At 35.1% G+C, this 16,165-nt stretch overlaps 1 protein-coding gene across 6 annotated transcripts in view; it reads right to left on the bottom strand.

Moving 5' to 3' along the window:
* Positions 1-1,603: 1,603 nt before the first annotated feature.
* LOC149576515 (uncharacterized) overlaps positions 1,604-16,165 on the bottom strand; it is a 122,522-nt gene continuing 107,960 nt past the window's right edge. For 5 of the 6 annotated variants that reach the window (XM_089817588.1, XM_089817577.1, XM_089817589.1 and 2 more), the window contains 2 exons: positions 2,733-2,835; positions 1,604-1,964 (listed from right to left, as the gene is read on the bottom strand). In XM_089817588.1, the coding sequence (XP_089673714.1) occupies positions 1,881-1,964; positions 2,733-2,835 (187 nt within the window). In that variant the 3' untranslated portion in view covers positions 1,604-1,880. The remainder of the gene's footprint in view (positions 1,965-2,732; positions 2,836-16,165) is intronic. The other variant, XM_089817572.1, reaches the window with a different exon arrangement.

Below are 16,165 nucleotides of genomic sequence, written 5' to 3'. Positions count from 1 at the left end.
ATTTCTCTTGTGGTTGGTATTGTTTCCCATTTCTCTCGACTATCTCATGAGACATTAAAAAGTAACAAAATATATCTTGAAAGTGTATCATATTTAGGATTCACTACACATCTAGAGCTTTGCAAATTGTGGATTTCACTACCTCAAACTAGTTAATGATGTTGATGATCAGAACTCTTCTTCTAGTTTTGTCTAATGTCGTGGTTTTGTTCCACCTGCATGGTCTTGCAAGAAGCAAACGACTATTGCAACATCATCTACAAAGGTTTGATTATCAAGAAGTTATTCTTACCGATCAAAAGGTTCATTGGCTTTTCTAATAGATGACAAAATTTGGCTTCCCTTCCAACTGCCCCACTGTATTTTGGTGTGATAATTTAAGTACATAAACATTTTAACAACCCAAAGGAGAATTAGCAGAATAAGCATATCGAGATCCATGTGCACTTATTAAACAACTTATTTAGAATGGTGTTCTTGACTTGGAATACTTCCCAACTAATTAGATTCTAGATATCTTCACCAAAACTTTGGCGTAAAGAAACTACTCACAGATTATTTGTTTTGGAGAGGATTTTGTGAGATACTTTGGTTCTTTGATGCTTCATCAAGTGTTGTTTTTTAAGATACATTTTTCAATATTTCAATATTTTCCTTTTCCTCCCTATGTTACACTTAAAGGTGAATGTTGATGTGAACAAATTATTCCATAAATAATTTCCCTTTTAGTTTCCTTTTCACACTTTGTTTGTTAGGTTTACTTAAATTCTTTAGCTTTTCTGTCCCGAGCCATAAGATCACGATTTGTTATCATATATTGTCCTACGTCTCATCATTGCCCATATAAGGATCCCCTATGCACATTAATTTCCATTGCACTGTATAATGTATACTATCGTATGAATTTTAAAATTATTCCATTGTTCAATGCTTCTCTCTTGAATAGGATATTTTAAATGTTTCCATAATTCCATCATTTTATTTTTCTTATATGCCCTTTGGCGATTTCAACACCTTGGGCAAAAGGTGATCTAGAATCAAAGACAAGCATGGTAGTTGTCGGCTTGGAGATGGTCTTACATCGTGTTTCATAGGCAAATTACCAGTCTGAATCACATAAAAAATGAGGTTTGTTCACATTATTAGAACAAAGCATCCTATTTTATTTGGAATTTTCATGCACATCCATGAGGTCTTTCTTAATGGCAGCTATAACAAGTTGGATAAAGATGAAATGAGTACCAAGATAATATTTTAATTGTTCAGTTCGATAGCTATCAGCTTGGATACAATCTTATCCATTATGTTTTCAAAGGGAAACGGATTGTTATGGATACAAATGAACACCGTGAATCACAAAAGGGATTATGATTTGTTCACAGTAATACCATGATGCATCATAGTTTGGCAATAATTTTCGCACACATAGTCAACCTTTATAAGTTCTCAGAAAACAGGTTAGAGAAACCGTCAAATTAAGGGACCTGACCCTGAGATGTACAGACAGAGGTATTTGTGAACTTCATTGCTAATACATGAATCCACTATAGAAAGTACAAAATTTGTTTTTTCTAAAATGTTTATTTAGATGCCGAGACACAGATTTGAAAATAATTTTTCCATTTACAGTTCAATAGTATATTCCAACGTGTTATTTGCACAATGAACAAGTGGATATCATCTCTCACAGAAAAACGTCCCATTCTAACACTTCTTATGTTATCTTAACCCTTCTTCAAACTCCCTGAAAGTAATCAAAATAATATACTCTTAAGAGTAAGAAAAAATGAATCAATACGCATCTTGACTTCAATTGATGAACATATCAAAAGTAACCAAAACTAACAATTTCTTTCTAGGGTCAAATGTCCATGTATCAATTATGCAACAATATCTGCGCAAAACCCCAAGCTTCTCATTAAGGCATCCAACCGATTTCCATTAGTTAAATAGAGATATCCAACCTATACAAGGTAAAAATAAAAATGGTATTAGTTCTAAAACCATTACACGATGAGCTCATATTATAGACTGCAATATTCCAGTTCATAATAATTAGTGCAAATGCTTGCATATAAAACTTTTGTTACTTTGTTTAGGCTATGAGAATCACAAGCAACAACTGATATGTATTCCCTTCATCTATCTCTCTCATATTTGTGCTCAATATAAGACAAAAAAAATTGACATGGAAACGCAACTTTTAGCATAAACCATATGTTAACACCCAAGAGCACTACTCCAAACTTAAAAGAGAGTCTGTCCTTCCTGTGTTTTGGACCTTGGTCCACAAGCGGACAATCGGCGAAAGAAAAATGATAGCTATGTATGGAAAAAACGAAAAAAACGGGAAATGTGGGGACGGGATGGAAAATTGGAGTGTCATAATTACTTATTATTAATCATGATTTTTTCAATAGTAACACTGCTAGGTATAGATCTGAGAAGAATTCTAATGGAGCGAGGATGCTGAAAATAATGAATAACTGACGGAAAATAAGTGGGAAGGGAAACTAATAGGACAAGAATTGCAGATTAAAAGCATATTAATTAAACTAGTTCACAAATTTATTACTATACAGTACAAGTTAAAACCATAAGCCACTTATATCACACTAAATATTCTCCTTTAAGAAGATGAAAGCAGTCCACAATGAAAAAGGAACCAATAAATATAAAGACAAGCAATAGTGCACAGATCATTAAAAATAAATTACTGTACAAAGACTCACAAGAGTTTCTAAAGATGATGCCCTGTTATACACTGCCACTCCAGCACGCCTGACTGTTCGTGTTTTACCTGATCCTCTGTTCTTGCCCCAACGTATGATATCTCTGCAAAGGAAACAAATCAAAATAAAGAAAACCAAGGCAATGCAGAGCTCAAATTTCCAAACAAAATAAATTTGTAGTATGATTTTGAAATGAAATTCCATGTAATTAGGTAATTTACGAGTGTATTTATATCCAACTTACAGGCAAAAGTTACTATTTGGTTTGGAGAGTAATAATAAGCAGAAAATAATGAAACTCTTGTGTGAATTTAGTTTGAAAGGGCATCAATTAAATAATTGCGGACTAAGAAGCATTATTTCCGATGAAATCGTCTAATTGATGGGCAAAAAGAGAGCTTTAAATCAAATGAAATGAGCATTATAGCAATAGCTTTAATTCATAGTATTTGATTCTGTTAGCTTAGAAATTGCTGTACAGCATAGTGAACTCATAAGCAATCTACAAAGGAACATGCCAATCCAAGACAAACATATTGAACTAATTAAAGAATCATTAACCGCAGGACTAAAGAATCATTAACCTCAGGACTTGAATGGCTTAAGATTTGGTAAAGTTAAATAAGTTTTTCTCCAAAGAATCTTTCTTACACCAACTGACCTTTGTGAACCTAGAAATCGACACACTCAAAAAGGGTTTCTATCGTTGCTTCTCAATTCTCATAAGCTATCTGTGAAAATAAAGAATAAAATTTCATTTACATACCTTTAAGAAAATGATCAAATAGTCTCTCAGCAAAACAAATCACGTTTTCAAAATGGGAAGAACTTGCCATCTTAGAAAAAACCTTACAAATAGTTGAGAGAATGAAGTAGTAGATGAAATGCTTTCAGAGGTTCAAACTTCAAACAGGCAAAGCCTCTATGGCAATTTGGAAGCATCTGCAAAATTTGCAAGAGACATTAAATAAAGACAAGGTGCCTTCTTCCTAAAAAATATGATTTTCTAAAGCATGTTGGATGAGAAGATATCTGTATAGGTGCACTTGATGAAGATCAAACACTTTACGATTAATTGTCAACAATAGGTCACAAGAGGAAAGAAGATATGTGGTCAATATCCTTCAAAACAAATCCATGGTCCCATGAATATTTTACCGAGACACTCAAAATCACATCTACTAGTGTTGATCTCAAGATTGAAGAGCTGCACAAGAAGCTGTTGTAGCAAGATAGGTGGAAGAAACAAATTGGAAGATGTTGTGATACATAGTGTGGAGTAGGCATTTGTGGCCAAGGACAAAGGAAAAGGTACATGGGCCCCCCAAAAAAGAAAAGGGAATAATGAAGTAACTCCAAATAAACTAAAAAGTCATGCAACTGTTGTGGTGAATTGGACCACATGAAGTCGCATTGAAAAAAGGGGTTGGCTGAAAATAAATTTAACCCAAGAGGGCCCCCATCAAAGGCACATGCTGCAAAAAATTCTAAGTCAACCTTCTATATTTCATGGCCAAACAACCAGCAGACCAATCAAAGTCTTCTGCTTGGTTCATCAATTTTGGAGCATCTTGACAAATCAGCCATAGGAAAGATTGGTCCATGGAGTACATGAATTGCTCAGATGCAATGATCTTCTGTGGTTGTGAGTACACAACTGTTGGCAGCAAAAATGTGCAAATATCTTGTAAAGGGGAAAATCTCATTTTTCCAAATGCATACTATGTTTCATGAACGGTATTCAGTTTGCTCTGTGTCTATCAAATTATGCACCGTTGTCCCAATTTCGAAGTCAATTCAGCAAACACATATTGGTTTCCAAAGCTGACAAAGGGCCAAAAAGTTCCATCACTATCAGTATCGAAGATCACAGTTTGTATCAACTTGTTGAGGCTAATAGGTTCAAGAGAGTGCATTGGCAACCAAGAGTGCGTCTAAATTCAGTGCAACACCAAAATGGACGCTCTACTTTCCCTACCTCTCCCAGGAGGCAGAAGAGATTTGGTAGAGGGATAGCCTGACATCCAACAACAAATACACTGTGTCTGAGAAGCTTTCCAGGCAAAGAAGAACAAAAAACCTTTCTCAGATAGGCAAACAGACAGACTTGCAGAGCCTCAAGGGTCTTACAACTAGTTCATGCAAATCTTATGCCCCCTTTTTAGCACCTAGCTCAGCATATGTTTTCCATTAGGCTATTTTTAGTAAGTTATATTTGTAGCACATATTCTTGGCCTCTATTCCTCTCTAGGGGTTTCTAGTTTTGGACTTCACAAATTCTAATGCTTTTCAGGAAGATATTTGATTTATTCACTGTCTTTCCAAGTTGCTTTATAGAGTGCACCCCATTGTGTCTCACCTTATAACATGGTGACTCAAAGTTGTTTTTAAGACTTTTATAAGCTTCCAAAAGATGATGAAAAGGAGGAATAAGGAGATCTGAAGTGAATTAAAATATTATATTTGCGAGCTCCACAGTGTCATCCTCTTGGATTATTTCTCCCATGCTTGGAAACAGTTTTGGAGGGAATGCAAAAATTGAGGAGTGGTTGATATTCATGTTTTGAGCTCTCATTTGACATGCTTGCTTTTGACAACTTAAGGTTATGATGTCAAAATGCTTCCAGAGTTCATCTTTGCTGGTTGGAGGACGAAAACTCTCTGCTAGATAACTGGTTTCAGTGGTGAATGACCCAGCAATGGCTGTGCAACCAATAAAATCGAAAAGCATAAAAAGGCGATTTTTTGTACTTGTTTATTTTTTCAAAACTGCCCCTGGTTATATTATCTGATTTCATGGCTGCATAGCCACTATGTGAATGACCCACCCTAGCTGGATGGTGTTCAGATTTTTCAGTATTTTGGCTGATTATTTTGAAGTTGAATAAAGGATAATACATTCAGTACTTTGATATGAGTTTGTTGGTTTTCGTGTAGTGTGTGGATTTTGGTGGTGTGGTGTGAGTTTAGCAGTGTAACACGAAGACTCGCACCCCCCCCCACCAATCCTCGAAGTACCCATCCCCAAGACAACCCTGAACTGGGTACCTGAATACCCAAGTACCCCCACCTCCATCATTTCGCAACCATGCCACCGCTCGGATGGGCACTTGAATTTCTATTTGAATTTTGATTTTTGAATGTTACTATTGGGTATGTGATATGTTACTATGTTGAATGTTCAATGGTTCTAGTTCATGTTGCAATTTTACTATATTCAAGTATTTTAACTTGGTATGTTCTACTAAGACATCATTTCATAACTACCATTTCAAGTTATATATGTATACTATACAACACCCCTACCTGCCCTATCCTCCCCTTGCTGCCATCCCCTGGCCATCCCCCTGTTGTCCCGAAATTGAGGCCCATTTTCTCCCTGTCCCAAAAACTCGTCTCAACGTCCCATCATCCTAACATACCCCAGTATTGGTGTTACAATGGAGTTTAGAGATGATTAGACTTAATTTCTCGGTGCTGGTGTAGATTTTCTTTGTTCTGCTTAGTTACTGGTTCAAGTTCGACTTCAAAGAACTGGTTTGCTGATATGGCGAAATTTTGGAAAGGGGTTTGGGTTTGTTCGTAGAAACATGCAAATTTTATATATATACATATTTATGAAGCCTAGAAACATAAGTTAAAATTAGAATGTCACATAGTATCATACAATCATATAATTTAATCATTTAAACAACAAAAACACCATAGGCAAATACTTTAAACTTTTAATCATAGCATCATGAATCATGATCATACCATCATATATTTCAAGTTCAACATCAAAGATTCAAAACGTTTAAAATTAAATCATGATTCATACATCATTACAGCAAGTTCAAGTTTCAACTAATAGATTAAAAATGTCTTAATATTCATCATCTTCTTCTTCTCCTCATCCTCCTAGTTCTTCGGGATTAGTTGACTAAGCAACACAGCTAAGGCCAACCTATTTGCTCTTGCTCAAGACAAAATAATCTATTTGAACGCCACAAATGAGTGTTAGAAGCCAACATCAGCCATTTACATTCACTCTTTAGGATTTAGGAACTCAAAAAAATATAAAATGTCCAAAAAAATGACTTAAACACCGTCCACAGGGCCCAATTCGACGCAGTTTGCTGCAAATTCGATCTGTTTGTGACCAATTTGCCGGGGTTCATTTTTACTTGGGACCAGCTCGAACCATATTGACAAAAATCAAACCCTGGTTGAATTTTTGGTGAATTGGACCCAAACCAGGTACTGGTTCGAAACCAGACCTGGTCCGGAGGCCATACCAGCAAACCAGGGTAAGTAAGTTGTTCTCGAAATGCCTTTTCTGAATAGCTGGAAAACAAAAATATTCTCATACTTTTGTGAGAGGAATAGCTATCGATCTGGATATTGCTCTTTTGGATTCTCCATGGTTGGTTGACTTCATTAGAGCATTCATTTGCAGTATTTGGCAAAGAACTGAATTTTAAAGGCAAAATAACCTCTACAAGGAGGCCATAACATTTCTCTTGACTGGTGTTTTCAGACTGGACTAAAATCTGCAATATCAGAGGTTTTCAATCTGCGCACTAAGGCGCCTTGCATTGTATAGTGCTTGGTTAATGAGAAGAAACAGGTCAGGTATGATTGGGACCTGCACATACACTTTCTTGAGGAGCCAAAATTTATTTTCTGTTCATTTGAGGGATATGAAAATGCAACATTTGGTCCAGGAACAGCCCTGATATTAATTTCCTGAATCTGATTTCCGTTTGTAAAACAGTAAATCAATTCTCTTTGATAATGGTTGGTTTCCTTGTTTCCTTCATTAGGGTTAAATCAATTCTCTTTGATATTGGAAGGACTGAGTAATATAAGTTGCCAGTCCCAGTTTTCGGATTCAGGTTTGATATTAATTTCCTGAATCTGATTTCGGTTTGTAAATCAATTCTCTTTGATATTGTAATAGAGTTTTTTTTTTTTTGGATGCTAAGTTGCCAGTCCCACTTTTCAGATTCGGGTTTATGGTTTCGTTCAAAATTATGCTGGGGTCGGTTCAGGTTCACTTTGGTTCCATCCATGCGAAAACATATGCTTTATACACAAACACATATGCAGCTGCAAATAAATTTATAATACAGCACTATGCTAATAGTAAAGCAACATATGAAAATATACCACCATATATATTAATTTAGTCCAAATAACATAGCAATATATATTAATTTAGTCCAAATAACATAGCAACATGTCAAAATGAAAATACACAACCATATCCTTCAATTCAAAAATAATAATGTCAACATAAGAAATCAGCCATGACTGATCAGATATCATCAAAAGTCATCAAACATATCATCATCCACCTGCTGTGGCAAATTAGAAGCACAAACAGTGCCACTAGTATTGGTACTAGTGATCTGAGAATCAGAAGTGTTAAATCTGTAACTTGATCTCATACTGATCTGATTGCACAGATCATTCAGATCTATTCTTGCATGGTAGACCTATATATATATATTGTTCTATTCTAGGCATGATCGGCGTCTCCCTTGGATTATGGTACTTAAGTTCTAACTTAACTAAGTCTTAGTTAGTTTGAATAGCAAATAAGACTGTTACTCCTTGAACGCAGATTATGAGAATAACATGTAGGGCCAACCTAGATAGAGCCATGTCCCTTTGGTTACCTTATTTATATGGGATATGGTTGTAATTAAAGCACACACAAAGAACATAAAGTCTGCTCCTTTAAGCAAGTCTACCCTATTTGAACACTCGCAGATATAAAAGATTTCAGAATAATAAATATATTATTGACATCTCTTCTCTCAAGTATGTAACAAGGACGACCATCATCAGCAAGCATAGGAGAAGGGTTTATCTCAGATTAATCACATAGAATTTGCAAAAACTTTATATGGTATCAGAGCTCTGGTAGTCGAACCTAGGCTCTGCAAATTAAACAATCAGACTTAATATATTTAGCATCATTCTTCTATCTTCAATGGCATACACAATCAGACCCAAGGACAGGTTTGATGGGAAAGAACACTTTGATGCTTGGAAATTCAGAATCATGATGATTCTTGAAGAAAATCATGTAAAACAGTTTGCTGCTGTTGAACCTAATAAAACTATCTAGAGTAAAGGAGACAGGAAAGCCATGCAGAACATATTAGATGGAGTGAAAAATGAAATAGTGCCCATTCTAATGAAATATCAAATAGCATTTAATATGACGAATGTATTATTAAATGCATATGAGGTCAACAATGCAACTAAAGTCCTCGAACTAAAAAGGCAACTAAATTATATACAGATAAAGAAGGGAGAATCGATGAATTCTTACTTCCTAAGGGTTGTAAATCTAAGAGATGAACTTGCAAGTATAGGAACCATAATTGATGACAAGGAACTAACACTGATGGCTATAGATGGGTTACCAGATTCATGGGGAACGCTTGCACAAGGAGTAAGTGCTAGAGACAATCTTCCTAACTTCAATAGACTAGAGGGTATTGTCTTCAGAAAGAATCTAGAAAACTTAAGAAAGGGGGAAAGTTGAAAACTGAAGATGAAGAACTTCATGTTCTCAACACAAATTCCTATAAAGGTAAGAAGAAGCACTTCAAGAAGAAAAAGGGTAATCAAAAAGATGACAAACCCAAGAAAGATCTATCCAAAATAAAATGCGAAAAATTTGGACAGCTAGATCTAATTGCCCTGAGAATTCTAAGTAGCAAGTAAACTGTACAAACATTACTAGGAAAGAAGATAACTATAATCCTAAGAATCGTGTATTGTATGCAGCACTATCAAATGAAGTCTCAAGTAAGGCATTGGTGATTGATAGTGGATCATCTCAACATATTACAGTATACAAAGAAGCACTAGACTCCATATTAAAAGAAGTTGATTGCGAAGTCACCATCGGTGATAATTCAGTACATTCCCTCAAAGGAATTGGAAATTGCACCTTGAAACTGAAGTCGGGTATTGTTCTATATCTCAAAGGAGTATATGTACCAGGAATAAAAAGGAACCTAATCTTTGTTACAGCATTTGAAGATGATAGACATAACGTTGCATTCATGGACAATAAAGTATTGACCTAGTCTAAGAACTCTTCATTTAAGAAATCAAAGTTGATTGCTCAAAGAACGAGATACTTGTATGAATTAAATACAAAACCTAGTCGACCTATTCAAGCCTTAATTCATGAAGTTGCTGATATAAATGAAATATGGCACCGAAGGTTAGGTCATCTAACTTTCAAAACCTTACCAACTATGGAAAAGATGGTAATTGGTTTACCTAATTTGAATAAAGATCACTCAAGCATATGCAAAGGATGCGCTCTAGGTAAGAACACCAAAAGTCCATTTCATGATAGCACTAGAAAAACTAACAATGTTTTGGAATTAATTCACTTAGATTTATTTGGACCTATGTCTCTTCCTTCTCTTGGAGGATTCTAGTACTATATACTTTTTATAGATGACTTCTCTAGGAAAACTTGGATTTACTTCTTAAAGTGTAAAGAATCAAAAGAAATCCTTAAGAGATTTAAAGAATTCAAAACCTTAAATAAAAACTTATGAGGACACAAAATTAAAACTCTTAGGGCTGATAATGGAGGGGGATACACTTCAGATTTGTTTAAAGAGTTTTGTAAAGAAACAAGAATTAAGAGGGAGTATACCGTTCCTTATATCCCACAACAAAACGGGGTAGCAGAAAGGAAAAATAGAACAATTATAGAAGCAGCCAAAGTTATGATATTTGATCAAAATTTAGAATATTATCTTTGGGCGGAAGCCTCTTGTGTTGATTTCTATATTCAAAATAGGAGTCCTCACTCCTACCTTAAAGATAAAACTCTTGAAGATTTCTTTACTAAGGTAAAACCCAATATAAGTCATCTTAGGATTTTTGGGTGCCCTGTATATATATGTGTTCCTAAACAAAAAGAACCAAGTTAGAACCCTCCAGGAGGAAAGGCATTTTTGTCGGGTATAGTGAAACATCTAAACATAAAGGATTTTCATACTTGGTCAGAAAAACATCGAACTTAGTGGGGATGTAATATTTGAAAAAGATTTAGCATTCAAAAGAGCCCTAAATTCTGAAGACCCCTCTCCTTTAGTTCTAAAGAAAATACTGAATCTGAGTTTCAGAGGGATAACATTGAAAAAATTGAAAATGAAATTCAAGATCTTAATCTTGGGGAAACTCAAAATCAAAAGAAAAGACCACTTTGGGCCATTAAGACAGTAGAGGAAGCACAAGAGTTCGCTGCACCATCTGGATCCTTTAGAGAAAGCAAAAAACCCAAAAGATTTTCTAGTTATGCAGCAAACATGAGTGATTTATCTAAATCAAAACCAAGTAATGTTTCAGATGCTATTAAACATACAATTTGGAAGGATAACATGACGCAAAAATACCAATCCATTATGAAGAATGATGTTTGAAGGAAAATCCATCATTTCTTCTAAGTGGATATTTAAAATCAAACATGTTGCTAACGGTAGCATTGAAAAATATAAAGCCAAATTCGTAAGCCAGGGGATTCTCTCAGAAAGAGGGGATTGATTATGAAGAAACCTTTGCTCCTGTTACCAAATACACCTCTGTAAGAACAGTCCTAGCTATTGCAGCATCGAAGGGATGGAAAATACATTAGATGGATGTAAAAACAACATTTTTGAATGGAAAGATTACAGAAGAGGTATATTTGGAGCAACCTGAAGGATTTGAAACTTGTAACCCTAAAGTTTTTGTTTGCAAGCTCAAGAAAGCTCTTTATGGACTTAAACAGGCTCCAAGGGCGTGGTATGAAAGAATTGATAAGTATCTCATCAGCTTAGGATTCTCCAAGAATGAAGCTAATCCAAATCTATATCATAAAAGGGGTAAAGATGATATGGTAATTTTGATACTGTATCTTGATGATTTACTAATAATAGGTGACGATCATCTCATAGATCAATGCAAGAAAGATCTAATCAGAGAATTTGAGATGAAAGATTTGGGACTCCATTAATTCCTAGGATTGGAAGTATGGCAGAATTCTGACAACATCATACTTAATCAAGGAAAGTATACATTAGATATCTTGTAGAGATTTGGAATGTGGAACTGCAGGTCTATGTCTTCTCCAATGGAGACTAATCTACATAAACTTAAGGAAGCGGTAGCAGAATCACCTTCCATAGATTCTACTCTCTACAGACAGATGATTGGGTCCCTTATGTACTTGGTAAGTACAAGACCCGATACTTGCTATGTTGTTAATGCCTTGAGTCAGTTTAGGTGTGAGCCAAAGGAGATTCACCTAGGTGCAATCAAACACATTATGAGATACTTACAAGGCACTCTTAACCTTGGGCTCAACTATGAGAAAGTTGACTAGGATTTACATGGATTCACAGACTCAGATTGGAGTGGAAGTGTTAAGGATAGAAAAAGTACTTCAGGATGTTGTTTCAATTTAGGATCAGCGATGATATCATAGATATGCAGAAAGTAGTCATCAGCAGCACAAAGTTCCACAGAAGCTGAATACATTGCAGCAACAATGACCTCTTGGGAAGAAGTTTGGCTTAGAAAGTTACTTGTGGGATTATTTGGTCAAGCCATGAGTCCTACAATTATTCATTGTAATAATCGAAGTTCCATCAAGCTTTCTATGAATCCAGTTTTTCGTGACAGGTCCAAGCATATTGAAATTCCATGCCATTATGTTAGAGATATGGTAGATAGGAAAATTGTAAAATTAGAATACATTTGTACTGCAAATCAGACAACAGATATTCTTACCAAACCTCTCTCTTGAGCGAAGACAGATCACTTAAGGAAAAGACTTGGTATGGTTGAATTATGAAACATTTTGTATTCTTTAAATTATTATTAATAGTTTTTATTGGCAGGCTATTGACTATTATGGGCTTCACCATTTGTATTCATTATTTAAGAGGTGACGATTTCTGAGATAATTAACACTTGTATAAAAGACATTATGAGAGATGACGATCTCTTAGATAATGTGTTGAATAGAAGAGAACTACTGTCAAATCTAGATGAGTTCAAGATCATTTGTGATGTAGACTTTTCTATGCCTATAAGTCACAACTTGGATAAAGGAAGAATTTAATCATTCTCCAAAGTTTATCTTGTGTTCTAATAGATCTTAACTTAGGATCATATTGTGATATAGGAATACCAGTACCTATAAGTCACGACTTGGATAAATGATTTAATTATTCTCCGATTTTATCCTATATATTGTACTCTTTGCAATACTGTTATTACTAGTATCAATGATAAGTCATATCACAGGTATAGTAATATGAAATAGTATCATGTGTTCGATGATACCACATGCTAAGAAGATTTAGATAGATATAGAGTATCAATCTATGCTTATTCATCATAATTGATGGTGCTAGATATGTTATCTCTCAGTATGATTATCAAGTTAAGAGGGAGTATTAAATTTGTAACTTGATCTCATACTGATCTGATTGTACAGATCATTCAGATCTATTCTTGCATGGTAGACCTATATATAAATTGTTCTATTCGAGGCATGATCAGCGTCTCCCTTGGATTATGGTACTTAAGTTCTAACTTAACTAAGTCTTAGTTAGTTTGAATAACAAATAAGACTACTACTCCTTCAACGCTGATTATGAGAATAACATGTAGGGCCGACCTAGATAGGGTCATGTCCCTTCAAGGGACATGCCCTTCGGTTACCTTATTTATATGGGGTATGGTTGTAGTTAAAGGACACACAAAGAACATAAAGTTCGCTCCTTTAAGCAATTCTGCCCAATTCAAACACTTGCAGATATAAAAGATTTCAGAATAATAAATATATTATTGACATCTATTCTCTCAAGTCTGTAACAAGGAAGATCATCTTCAGCAAGCATAGGAGAAAGTTTTATCTCAGATTAATCATATAGAATTTGGAGAAACTTTACAAGGAGCAGCCTCATGTTTCACCCTTTTGGCCTTTCTAGCAGCCTATTTTAGAGTTGGAGAGACAATTTGACCGAAATGGGCCAAAAATGAACTATAAAAAAATATTTTTAAAAGGCCTATAACTGGTCTAATTCTACTTAGGTTATGTCACTCAAGTCAAAATTGGCTCCAAAACCCTCTTTAATGTCCCCTTCTCAATAAATACATAAGATGTTTAACCTATTTTCTCATCCTGATCAACGAACAATATTAATAGGGATGCTTTTCCAGTCATGACTTTACTGGTGGAGAAATGGAGAAAATAATATATTATTTAACGAGGTAAAGTACTCTATGTTATAAAATAACATTATAAAATAAAAGTGACTTTAAAAGCTAAGTTACCGATGCTCCTCCTGGAGCAATAGATCCAAGTACGGGTGCCTGCATATGCTAATGCAGGCTCAGGTGTCCTATGGGTGCATGCCGGAAGCTAGCATCCGCATGGTTGGGGTGAAGCTTTCGAGAGGCACCAACAGGGCACCTAGGAGAATCGACGTGCTTAGTTACCGGGTTCGGACCCTGGAGCTCGGGTCCGGATCCGGATTTGTCTGGGTTCGGATTAGTGCTTGGGTCCGGATCTGGGTTCGGGCAGGGTCCCTGATTGGGATTGTGGGCCATAAAAGTGTTTCAAATTACTATTAAAATATCATTTTTTTAATATTTCCAATGTATGATTTTCTTTACAATATTAACATTGATTAATGATCGAGTATTTAATGTTTATCTTTGACATTTGGCATTGATCAATGATCAATGATCAAGTATCATTGATATATTCATACTATGAAATGACTTCATAAGTTACTTTTGCAACTATGCATGTTTCTCTTTTTTTTTGCACATATACATGTATATATATATATATATATATATATACTCACAAACCCAAATGGGAAAAAAAAAATTGCCCGAACCCACGAACCCGAACCCCAAACCCAAATCTGTCCCCGACCCTGAATCGGCAACTTAGTCAACGTGCCCAAAAAAAAAAAATTGACTACTTAAAGGCTTAAAGCACATATACACATGCTAATAAACTTCTTTTTTTGCTGCTAAACCCTAAAACAGCCCTAAAAGAGACCGTTCAATCATTTTTCATCTCATTTTGTTTGCAGCTAGCCTCTATTCTCATTTGGTCTCCATTTTGGCATTTTGAAGGCAAGGTGATTAGTTTTTGAAGAGGATCGTTTGTGGGGCAAGAGATGGTTTCCACAAAGGAGTTTTAAGCATCTAAGGTAAGCATTTGATCCCATTATGAGTCCTTTAATGAATACTTTCAAGTTTGGGAAGAAAAAAATTCGAGTTTTTTTCCATTTTTTATAAGAAATAAAGAAACAAGTTTAACTATCTATTTTAGTAGTTTTCTATCAGTTTTGTGCACTTGTATGCTTGATGTTCATTTATTTTCTAATTTAAATCTATTTTGTTTCTTATTATAGCAAGAAATTAGATTAAATTGTACAAACATGGCCGCTGTCGGTAGTCAAAGTTCAATGGAAGGGCAAAGAGACAATAGTTTCAAAATTCATGTTAGATCTCTTTTATTAGACATACCACAAGAATGTCACAGGTTTGAGGAGTGGCTCATATCTTTGGAAGTGTAATTATTGTACAAGTAACAAAGGCAAACCATTCAATAGCTCATATTACCAAGTCAAACTTCATTATATGGACCCTTCTAGCCATGGAATGGCAATTTGCAAAGCCACAAATAGGAGGGGGTGTCTAATGCACAAATAGCTTCATCCATAAAAGAATAATAAGTTGCTGATAAATTGGTTAAAAGATCAAAACAAAGTTTTTATCAACCTCCCTCTAAAAGGAAAACAATGCACTTACGCACTAAACCAATTGTATCCACCAAACACCCATTCTTGCAAGTACCTATACAGGGAGAGGAAGAGGAAGTAGTAGAAGTTATCCCTTGCAAGAGAGGTCAATTGGACACTGCAGTTAAAATGGAAGCAATAGAGCTTATTGATTGCATGTTGCCTATATGAAATGGTCTTCCTTTCAAATTGGTGAGATCGCCATATGGAAGGAAATGGTGGCAGCCATCAATAAAGCACCAGCTAATTACACAAGTTGTAGTAACCACCTGCCAGCTCTAGCTTGACAACACTATGTTTTCTTAATTATTTAGTTGTTTGACATTTCATCAAACACTCGGCAGCCAATTCTGCTATCACTGAAAAAAATCCTGATCCAATTCCACTGATTATGCTAAAAGATTGCAAATTAGACACCTTTTTCACTTGAGTTAATAATTTGGATGTTGAATATATATACAGGAAAAGAAATGACGTCTGAATATTGACAAAGTAATAAACAGTTCAGAAATCAAAGATTCTATTGCAATTTTATTCTATGAATCCACTAAACATTCCACAGTGAATTAAATAGTCTCTTTGCATCAAACATAA

The sequence above is a fragment of the Cupressus sempervirens genome, chromosome 1 (assembly GCF_028749045.1).
Source record: "Cupressus sempervirens isolate cs-2001-9-10 chromosome 1, ASM2874904v1, whole genome shotgun sequence".
NCBI classification, from domain to species: Eukaryota; Viridiplantae; Streptophyta; class Pinopsida; order Cupressales; family Cupressaceae; genus Cupressus; species Cupressus sempervirens.
The sequence above is the reverse complement of the archived record's forward strand: the minus strand, read 5'-3'. Positions and strand labels throughout refer to the sequence as shown.